The 11764-nt window shown below is 31.9% G+C and overlaps 1 protein-coding gene and 2 long non-coding RNA genes across 3 annotated transcripts; all 3 read left to right on the top strand.

Annotated features, from left to right (window-relative positions):
• Window positions 1-4684: 4684 nt before the first annotated feature.
• LOC145960123 (uncharacterized) lies at window positions 4685-5638 on the top strand. Its single transcript, XM_083079392.1, has one exon. It carries the CDS (start codon window positions 4685-4687, stop codon window positions 5636-5638), a length of 954 nt encoding a protein of 317 aa, XP_082935518.1.
• A 2533-nt stretch (window positions 5639-8171) lies between these two features.
• LOC145960352 (uncharacterized) lies at window positions 8172-8601 on the top strand. Its single transcript, XR_014435341.1, has 2 exons — window positions 8172-8320; window positions 8401-8601. It is a non-coding gene; the product is annotated as an uncharacterized LOC145960352 (long non-coding RNA).
• A 501-nt stretch (window positions 8602-9102) lies between these two features.
• On the top strand, window positions 9103-9734 carry LOC145960264 (uncharacterized). The gene is made up of 3 exons (XR_014435314.1): window positions 9103-9183; window positions 9277-9519; window positions 9606-9734. It is a non-coding gene; the product is annotated as an uncharacterized LOC145960264 (long non-coding RNA).
• The last annotated feature ends 2030 nt before the right edge of the window (window positions 9735-11764 follow it).

The following is an 11764-nucleotide window of genomic DNA, read 5'->3' as shown; positions in this document are numbered from 1 at the left end:
CAAATGATGGGTGGACAATTACGCGGTTTATTCAATTCTTTATTTTTTAGATAATATGAAAACGTATGTTACATGTGGAGAAGTGGCATCACATATATCCTTTCTTTAATTTCACTACTAATATCCAAAACCACCATTTTAGCACAAACACAATTTAGTTTACATGTTAAAAGAATATTTCTTTTTTTTGTCACCGCCCACATTTTTAGAATTTTTGAATCGCACGGATAAGTGAACATTGAATATTTTTTCTTTAAAACAGTGCCATGTATTTTGATGCATTGGCTATTGATATTTGCGTAAATCTTATCAATTTGTAATATTTTATTATTTCGTAATAACACTGTATTATTGGGTGATTTAGTAGTCAAAATTGATTCTTTGTACTTTACTATTTTTATTAAAACGTTTCCAAAAGCGTCTTCTTTTAATTTCCGCAATACTTGGATTGTAGGTGGCACAGTTACCTTCTCTGTGTTAAAAAAGTCTCATGTAAACGTCGACATATTTGCGCCAAAGGTTTGTTTCCGCTTCGAATCATATTTTTTAATTTTCCTAAAGTATTTTCAAAAGGAAATGCTGATATTTTAGATAAAGGACATCCCATATAGGCAACATCATCTGGGAGATGAACTAAATTATGAAAAGTGCCTATAAGACATGACTTTCCATAAATTGAAGGTGCCAATCGAACAAAATCTCTCATAAGTAATTTTGCATTGTCAAGATACATAACAGCTTGATCCTTTGAATTTAATAAACGGCAAGCTACATGAAGTAGCAAAAAATGGTTATAAACATCTTCTGCTAATATTTTTTTGAAGATTACCGGTCCAGCATACAGCAATAAAAATTGAAGCTCAGTAGCTTTAAAATTCTCTATTTGAGTCATAGATCTAGTAGTGCGTTGAAATTCTTTGGGAATTTGAGGTTGTAATTTTATCATAAGAAGAGAAAGTTGATTTTTAATATTTTGACTCAATCGACAAATTGAATTTTTAATTAGCCAATAATCTAAGAGTTTCTTCATTATACCCAAATACAATAGATGCATAGAGTCAAGAACAAAATTTTGTATCATATCGATGGACGGATTAATGTTTATTAAAGGCGTAATTCCCCGATGATGCTCTGGATTACTTTGTTGCCGAAATGAATAATTATTTCTTTCTTCACCCTCTAAGGGATAAATAGTTCGACCGTCAACTCTTTTGCCCTTTACGGTACATCGTTCACATCCCCAATATGCTCCATGGCCTTTAATGCACTTCAAGAAGGCCCGAGCTGGTCTGTCGCATATAAAAGCTTTTATTCTAATAGTAAATAATTGATCATCAATATAAATTCCATTTTGTTGCAATTGATTTAACTCATCCATAAAACATTTTAAATAATTTTCTAAATTATCAGGCTTCTCATAACCTGAATAAATAGCTATAGGAAATGGTTTATAAATGTCACGATGATGAAAAATTTTACCTAAGATTGGCCAAAATTGTTTTGAGCTTGAGTGATATAATGGTATTCCATCAATATTGAATATTAAATAAATAATATTGTCTTCATGCACATTTACATTAATAATTTGTCGAAGGTATTTCTCAATGCCAAAATACACAAATTCACTATTTATACCGAAACGTTCAATTTCATAATTCGCCATCTCAGTTTGTAGGAATGTTTTTGAAGTCTTAGGTAAATCAGGAAGTAAACGCCGTCGTAAAATTTGTAAAAGCCCATCTAAGCGATTATGGGGAATAGCTGGAGTTAATAAAGCCCATTGTCTGATTTCTTCAACTTCATCAAACTGCTCACTTTCATCATCATTGATCATTAATTCTTCTTCCGACTCATTGTCTTCTCCATTATCTGACTTTACTTGTCTACTATCTTCATCATCATTATTGTTTTCAAATGATCTAGACATTATGTTGATGCTATTGTCTGCTTCTGAAACAATATTTCCAGAAGCATCTTCAATTAATGATGCTTCCCAGTCAGAAACAATAGCTCTAGAAGTATCGTCAACAAATAATGTTTCCCGTTCAACTGACATACATCTAACTCGATTGTTACATTGTTGAGAATTTTTACGGGTTGCTCGGAGTCTCTGAACTCGTAAACGAGTGAGTTCACGAATTTTCAACACTCGTGGATTCAAAGTGTCCATGATTACATTTATTTAACACATTAATAAAAGTTATTTCATTAATATCACATATATCACTAATCTTAGAATCAAGAACTAATCACGCACAATTAAATATCACTACACAATAAGACATTAAATAAAACTTTGCAATCTACCACTCGAATTTATCAAACCCGAGAACTATAATAATAACTATAACTTAAAACGAAAATTAAACAATAATAATATTAATACTGCTCGTGTGTTGCAAAGCAATAATAAAAATTAAAAATTCTAGGGCCAATAATACGAGCTAATTACTAAGGTCTAAATAAAATAAATACATATAATAATAAATTCGTTTAATAAAAACAAAAACGTTTCGACTTTACTTAGTCTTCTTCAGTAAGAAATATAATATAATAAAATCAGCGAATGAAATTTCAGTAAGAAATATAATATAATAAAATCAGCGAATACATTGGCAAGGTGGAGAATCTACTAAATGATAGCAATACATACTCCATTATCAAAAAAAATCCATCCTTAAAGATAGAAAGGGAGTTAAATAACACTCTTAAGAGGTGGTTAAAAAAGGATTACATCTCTAAAAAAGATTACTACTTTTTAAGATCCAGCGATTCTCTCCTCCCTAAAGCGTATGGCCTTCCGAAAATTCATACCGTGACATTGCCCTTGTCAGCCCTTGTGAAAAGGATATTTGGATTGTCCTGACAAAACTTAGTTGTGAATTTATGCAATTTAAAAAGTTCATCCTGTGTCCGGTCCATTTTCTTTCTATTATGTAGAAAACGGGAAAATTGAGGGACTATAATGTTGCGCACTGTCATTAAATTCTTAATATTCGACCGTTTCGAGTTACCTTCTAAGTCCTTGATAAATTCGTGAATGGCCAACTTTTTATTATTATTAATAGGAAGGCTAAATTTGCTCCCTAGTTGTAATAAATTAGATACCTTAGTTGGTATCTCAGTGTTAGTTAGATTAATGAACCATTTGTTATTTGTGCAGTTTAACGGATTAGATGGATTTGTCTGAATATGATTGGGAAATATTAAATTGTTAGTGTTAGTGCTATTTAAATCTGTGAAATGTTTGTTATTCGTGGATATCAAGACTTGTGGCATGTTATTGTCCTTAATAGGATGACGAAGCTTAATCGGCTCAATATTATTCATGTAGTCATCTTCCTTTTTTTGAAGTAACCATAAAAATTTGTTTTTATGGGTATAATATAGCTTTTTTTGAAAATTCTTAAAAGAGATAAAATGATGTTTCCAAATTTCTCTCCATATGTAATTAGGAAGGCTACAGGATACGATTCTTGTGTTATCTAAGAGTTTTCTTTGTAAGGAATCAATTAGTCTGTATAAGTCCCCAATTTCAATATTTAAGATTCCATTTCTGAATTTATATAGCAAACCTTCTAGTTTTTTCTCTGATTTGAAATGATGCAAAATAAACTTGGTAGTACAAACACCATAAATGTGATTAGGAAACACGCCATAAAATTTACATTGTTTTAAAAAATTCAACTTAGATCTCGCTCTAACAATTCTGTAATTCGTATCTATCCATTGTTTTAATTGACCTGTTGTTTGATCTCCAAATGAGTGATAAATAAATTTAAAATTAAACCGATGATATTTGAACGGAAGGTTATTGTAACGCATTCTCAGGCCAGTGTATAAACATAAAACGAAAATTAAACAATAATAATATTAATACTGCTCGTGTGTTGCAAAGCAATAATAAAAATTAAAAATTCTAGGGCCAATAATACGAGCTAATTACTAAGGTCTAAATAAAATAAATACATATAATAATAAATTCGTTTAATAAAAACAAAAACGTTTCGACTTTACTTAGTCTTCTTCAGTAAGAAATATAATATAATAAAATCAGCGAATGAAATTTCAGTAAGAAATATAATATAATAAAATCAGCGAATACATTGGCAAGGTGGAGAATCTACTAAATGATAGCAATACATACTCCATTATCAAAAAAAATCCATCCTTAAAGATAGAAAGGGAGTTAAATAACACTCTTAAGAGGTGGTTAAAAAAGGATTACATCTCTAAAAAAGATTACTACTTTTTAAGATCCAGCGATTCTCTCCTCCCTAAAGCGTATGGCCTTCCGAAAATTCATAAAGAAAATATTCCTTTCAGAATCATCGTTTCCTCTGTTAACACCGCATTATATTCCATTGCTACTTATCTACACAAAACTCTATCAATTAGTATTCCTCAAGCCAAAAGTAATGTAAATAATAGTTTTGAATTATATGGCACACTTTCTGGTAAAACAATAGATGCGTCGAATATATTGATATCTTTAGATGTCGTATCGCTATTTACTAACATTCCTGCAAATCTTGCAATTGACAGTATTAATAACAGGTGGAATTTTATTGAAATGCACACGACAATTCCAAAAAGTGAGTTTATCTCGATGGTTACGTTCATATTGTCTTCCACATATTTTACTTTTAATGACAATATTTATAAACAATCTCATGGGACTCCTATGGGCTCGCCATTATCTCCTATTATAGCGAATATTGTAATGCAAGATTTGGAGGAATCGATACTCAACACTTTGGATTTGGGTATTTCAATTTACCACCGCTATGTTGATGACATCATTTTAGTTGCACCCGTTAGTGAAGTCACCAACATTTTGAACAAATTTAACGGTTATCACGAAAGATTACAATTTACAGTGGAGTATGAGGTGGATCGTAGCATTAGTTTTCTAGATTTAAATATTAAGATTATCAACAACACTATTTACATTGACTGGTTCCACAAAAAAACTTTTTCAGGGAGATTATTATCTTTCTTTTCCAACCATCCTAATTGCCATAAAATTGGAACGATTTATAACCTCGTTGATAGAGCAATGCTGCTATCTCACCACATATTCCACAAGAAAAATATAGAGATCTGCATAGACATTCTGTTGAGCAATGGTTACCCTATACATTTAATTTTTAATGAAATCAATCGCAGAATAAAAACGATTTACAACAAAAAATTAACTCAGACAATTAATACCACGGAGAATGAGAACAATAACAATTATTTTGTCATTCCTTACATCAATAACATTTCAGATTTGGTTGCATCTAACATTAAAAGGTCGGATTTTTTAGTAGGGTATCGTTGTCTCAACAGACTTGATAGAATTATTAAAGTCCAAAAAGACAAGAACAATCATTCATCTAAGTCCAATGTCATTTATAGAATCAATTGTAAAAACTGCGAAGCCTCATATGTGGGCCAAACAAAAAGACAATTAGGCACTAGACTGAGGGAGCACGCAAAGAATATTATGTTAGAATCTTCGAGGCATTCGGTGGTCTCAGAACATATTCTCAATACACAACATACCATGGATTGGGAAGATGTTAAAATATTGGACATAGAGTCTAATTACAGAAAGAGACTCATCTCCGAAATGATACATATTAAAGAATAAAAACATGGTATTAATTATAATACAGACACCGAATTACTCGATAGCGCATATGATGATATTTTAAATGAGTTGTCCAACGGATGATTGTTAGTTTGTGTTCATTTTTTGTCACCTACATATTATTGACATTTAACTGTTATCATGACATTTACTAACAGTTATGTTCTTGACTCCGAGATGATAGGAAGCCTTTAAGAATATCTTGAGACTTGTAGAGACATGTGTATTAATTTATGTAAGCAGTTTTAATTTTTTCTTGACCGTTTCAATTAGTTTTTATTTTATCACGAATAATATTTATCATTTTAGTGCTTATTAATTCATTATTGTTTATTAAATTAACTCATTTTCTTTTTTCTGAGTCAATCTCAATTAATTTTCAATAACAATTTTTGGATGGTAATAATAGAATTACAGCATGAAGGTGATGGATTCGGACACAGCTGGTCATGGCCGGTTTCAAATTAGGAGCTTCTCGCTTCCCAACGAAGAAGTTGTTTGAATAGGAGGCCAAATGTCACTCCGGGTTAATTATTTTTTGTGCTGGAGAAACATGCTCTATTACATGGGTTTCTATTGGCTTCTTTTTATTTATTTATAGCGCTCTAACGTTTGTTTCACGGATCATTTCATTCGCTGATTTTATTATATTATATTTCTTACTGAAGAAGACTAAGTAAAGTCGAAACGTTTTTGTTTTTATTAAACGAATTTATTATTATATGTATTTATTTTATTTAGACCTTAGTAATTAGCTCGTATTATTGGCCCTAGAATTTTTAATTTTTATTATAACTATAACTAATAATTATAATAATAAAAGGTTAGAAATTCCTGTATATTTGCACTACACACAAGCGCTGTCGTGCGGCCAAATGCGAAAACATGTTGCAATGATATGAAGTTTGCATGAGAGCCTGGCGTTAAAGGAATCAGGCCAACCTTACATTTTAGTGATCGGTCCTGATGAGGATATGTACGATCGTGGCCTCATTGAACTTTTATTTTACATATTCACATTAAAGCATTCCTGAGAGGGTCCTTATCAAATCCCGACCAAAATGACCTCATTACTAAATAATAAAAAAAGTTTATTCGATCCCGATCATATCCGAATCAGGCCAACCCTACTGGGATAGACCCGAAGAAAACCTTATCAGGGCCTTATGGTACATCGGGTATACTTCTACTCGGGTTTCTTTGACACTGCATAAAGTAATTCATGCTACCGTCGACAGAATTGTGCGAGTGGTCGGTTTCCACTTCGAAGCATTCTCTTCATTTTTCCTAATAGATTCTCAAATGGAAAAGCTGTATAATTGCTTAAGGAACATTTCATGTTTTTGACATCATCGGCTAGGTGACTAAGACTATGAATATTTAAGACTAAACTTTGTGTATTATAATATTGTTTTGTAAGCATAACAAAATTGTTCAAATAAACTTTTGCTTGAAAATTATATTTCAGACATAAGTTATTTGAGTTCAGGATTCTACATGCAACATGAAGAAGGAGAAAATGATTATAATATCTCTTTTCCAATATTTGCTGTAAAACAATAGGACCAATATAAAGCAAAAACAATCTGTACTCCGTTGCTTTCCATCTGGAAATATCTGTTATTGATCTTGTTGTTCGCTGGAAAGTCTCTACTGGTATTTGTGATTGTAATTCAGTTAAACTTTGTGACAACAGACGTTTTTTACTTGGACTCATTGTAAGTATCTCTACAATATATGTCTCATTAATTGATAAGATTTCAGAAACTTCATTCCGTGATAATTTAAATTTAGTAATTATAAAAATTTGTGATTATATAATTTTTTGTCCTAACTGCGTATTGCGCAATCTGAAACGTGTTGTTGTGTACGATATTTTCTTTTACTCATTACATCGAGATAACCTATACAATACAATAAAGAAAAATTATCAAAATTACAACAATTGCGTGCCTACGATTCATCGAATTTTTTTTGATACATTTGATATTTTTTTGTATATCCCATACAGCACAGAACATTGCAACAATATTGCGAGAATATTGCAGGAGTGATTGTAAATATTCTATATGATGTGTTATGTTGCAGTTTATTTACAGTTTTAATCTTAAATTTTGTTTGAACTTTGGTAGATTTCCATCAATTATTTATTAGTTTTGTTTTTCTTTATTATATATTACTATAATGTGTACATATGACACAAAAATAAAACTCATTATATTATAGGCGCATATATGGAAATTGAGATTTTGTTTTATTCTTAGATGAAAAATCAATACTGAACCAACACGTACTGCCTATAAATCTCGTCGCAACGTTCATCTTCACGAACATCTTCTGTAGGTGTGTCTGGATACAAGTTTATTTTACTGTTTCCGACAGTTTTAATGGAATTTTAAAAAGTTTTGTTTTTATTTACAAATAGATCGAAGTAAATTTTTTTTCAAAATGGATCGGGAAAAAAAACTATACAAATTAGTTTGCTTCGTCTCTGATACTGAAAAGAAAAGTATTGATGTGGTCCCATCCTCGATGAGACGAAAATAAAGAAGGTCTGTTGGCTCGTTTTATGCCTGGCCCATTTACGAAAAAAAATAGAGATGTTAAACAACATGATCAAACAACTTCTGCCTTTTAATGAATCATGGATTGAGTATCCTATCGAATTGCATGGTAGAGCTGGTGAGCCATCCATATAATCCATTTAAAAAACATTTTGTGTATTTTATGATAATGCATTATACTTTCACTCTATTTTGCAGACACGTATGAAGAGGCTCTAGCGCGGTTGAAAATTCTTGAGAAAAAAATCTATGCTTGCACGACAGACAATGAAAGTTCTGTAGAAAAGATTATAAGAAAAGAGATTGGAAAACTCAAAGTAAATATGAAAACTAATAATCATCAATCTATTAAAGAAATATTGCAGAACTGTTTTTGTGATTGAACTGATGATGTGACTATGTCGAATACAGAAGAGGATAGTAAGCATTTTATTTTCTGATGTCTTTTTTGTTTTATTATTTAAGCATGAGATTTCTATTTTGTTATATCATTACACACAATATTACTTGCATTAATAAACTGTTTTTGTTTATATATTTTAGTGCTTCTTAAAACACCTGTTAATACTTCGACGGAAGACGAAAAAGAAAGTTCGACTGAGGAAAGTTCGCAAAAAAGATATAAACATATTAGTAAACGAAGAGAAAATTATGCCCTTCTATCTGATGAGGATTTAGAGAATCCTTCACCGACTAAATCAGTAGAAGACTTGATAAAAGTACAGAAATTCCATCGCAGTCCCAAAAGAAAAAACAAAGTACGCACAGTTTCTACAGATAGGCTCGACATGACAGCAAACACAAGTTTAGGAAATATGCTAAGAAAAAATAAAGCAAATCTGCGTATGTCATCAAATCGTTCAGAATTTTGCGAAAATATCGTTTTGAAAAAAATTGTGCGATCGAATGAAGTGCCTCCTCGAGAAAGCGAATCATCTGTTACAGAAACTGATAAAGCTCAATATCTGCTAGAAAAACATAGTATATCAATTTTAATTCATTTTTATGCAAATTATTTAATAGAATTGAATTATTTAAAACAATTATTCAATACATTGATTTTTCTCTTTTCAGCTTCTCCATCATCTTTTGCATTGGCTTCTCATCGAAGTTTGTCAAAACAAAGCTGATCTTCGTGGAGAAGTGATTTTGATCCAACAAATGATAGGAAACTTATTGAAGCGAGGAAATAATCTAACCGAGGACGAATTGGATCTAGAGGAAGACAATAACATTCAGCTACCAGTACAATCATACGAGGAATTTCTTGAATTTGATCTAAAATTAAAAAATGATGAAAAGTACAGAGCTCAATTTGTAAGTTTATTTTGCTCTTTTTGTATTACTCATGATCTTATTGAAAATCGATAATTTTTCTTATTTATTTAAATTTTACGTAATAGAAGAGAAAAGTGAAGCGTTGCATCAATATTGATAACTTTTCATCAAAGAATTTAGGAGAAATTGTCCGAAGATATCTTGTGCGAGATGTAGCGATGCATTTTACAACAACAACAAAAAAATAAAGAAGTTTTGAGCAACATTACTTTCTATAAGTTTCTAGAAGGTACGTGTAAAATTCCTAAAATTATTTTTTCGTTCATAAATATTGACAGTTCGCTCTTTTTTATACATATAATTATATAAATTATTTTCTTTATTATTTCCAGAATCATTTTTCAAAGTTTTTGGAGATCAAATTAATCCAAAAAAATTTCAACATATTGTTCAAAATATGATGAACAATGCCAAAGATTGGGAAGAACAACGTTTGACCCGTGAGAAAGACACTTGCTGTCTGATTGCAACAATTAATTTAAAAAATAAAACAAATAGAAATTTTCTATAAACAAGAAGTTTATTATTTTGTATTGATTTTTTTTTATTATTGAATTAATTTTTGTTTTCAAAGTTTATTCTTCAATTTGTTGTTGGAAAAAAAATGTGTTTTTTTATTTATTTTTTTCTTTTCGTAAGAAAAAAGTTTGTCGGGAAGAAATTCTTATGTTTATAATCGAATTATCTTATGTTTATAATATTATCTTCTGTTTATAATCGAATATATATTATCTTATGTTTATAATATTATCTTATGCTTATATTATATTATCTTATGTTTATAATCGAATATATAAAAAATAAATATTTTTTGTCAATTTTTATACATTGTCTTGATTATATTATGTATTATCCTTATACTTGTACTAATTAAAAATTATAAAGAAACTATAAGGATCACATAAGATATTCCTCACTCGGTCCGTATTAGGTAACCTTCTCAGGACCTTGTACGTTTAAGATTCTCAGGTCCTGATCATGCACTGCGTTACGTTCGGATCAGGTCCATATTAAGATTGCCTGACTCGGACTTAACAAAAAATTCAGGCATTCTTATTTGAACCTGATCATTGCCTTGTCAAAATTTCTACTCGGGTTTCCTTCTCTTATGACAAGAGGTCCAGCGTAATCGACTCCGCAATTAAAAAAAGGTCGAGAAGGTGTTACTCGAGGTGCCGGTAATACCCCCATTTTTGCCTCTGACATAACCGGTTTGCATTTAAAACAGACGAGGCATTGTCTAATAATCTTTCGCGTGGTTGATCGAAGCGAAAGTGGCCAAAAGTTTTTTCGCACCACGGCCATAGTGCCTTGCACTCCCGCATGCAAACTGCGCGAGTGTTCCCATTCTATTATGAGTTGAGTAAGCCGATAGTTTTTTGGAAGCAAAATAGGATGACGAGCATTGTATGATAACTGCGAATTCTCAAGCCTCCCTCCGACGCGAGTCAAACCTCAATCATCTAAAAAAGGCGACAAGATATCAAAGCGCTAGCGGACGTAAGAGGATTTTTTCTCCTCAGTTGCTCGATTTCACTCGAAAAAATATTCTCCTGTACCAATTTGCAAAGATTATTCAGTGCGGCTGAAATTTCCTCATTCGCGAAACGCGAGTATCCAACCTCTCACCTGATTGTCGACGTAATATGAGAAATCGTCTGCAATAGGCAACGATTCGGCATAGCTTATCTAATTTCGAACATTTGATGATGAGTTCTGCGAAAGGGTTTGCTATTGCCGTGCGAGTCGCAACTGTCCGTCGCGTCTCAGACATCTCTGACTTCGGAATACATACATCGCCGCTTGGCCACGAGTCTTCGCTGTTCCTCAGGAACGCGGGATCACGCCACCATAACGCGGACCTTCCGATGTCATGCGGGGAAATGCCCCGAGACAGCAAATCTGCGGGATTTTCGGTTGTCGGAACGTGCCGTCAATCCGAACCAGAAGTTAACCGCTGTATCTCGCCGACGTGATTTGCTATAAAAATCGACCACTTTCTGGAGCACGAGGAAATCCACTGTAACGTTATTATGGAATCGGACCATAAAAAATGTCGCACGTTACTTCCCGACTAGAAATTGACCCGATATGTTATAAGGACCTGGCCGGGTATTTTTAAGGCATGCCTTACTAAGGTTCATCTGATTAGGTCCTTATTATTACCTTATTATTACAATCGAATAACCATGGCACGGCCGAAAGCAAAGTTTAATCAAATAAT

Source organism: Camponotus vicinus, unplaced genomic scaffold (assembly GCF_025532165.1).
Source record: "Camponotus vicinus isolate PSW18456_S1 unplaced genomic scaffold, iyCamVici1.0 SCAF_10, whole genome shotgun sequence".
Lineage (NCBI taxonomy): Eukaryota > Metazoa > Arthropoda > Insecta > Hymenoptera > Formicidae > Camponotus > Camponotus vicinus.
The sequence above is the reverse complement of the archived record's forward strand: the minus strand, read 5'-3'. Positions and strand labels throughout refer to the sequence as shown.

What these genes read in the sequence shown, in the direction of transcription:
- LOC145960123 (XM_083079392.1), top strand. Translation starts at nt 4,685, where the DNA reads ATGGGCTCGCCATTATCTCCTATTATAGCGAATATTGTAATGCAAGAT.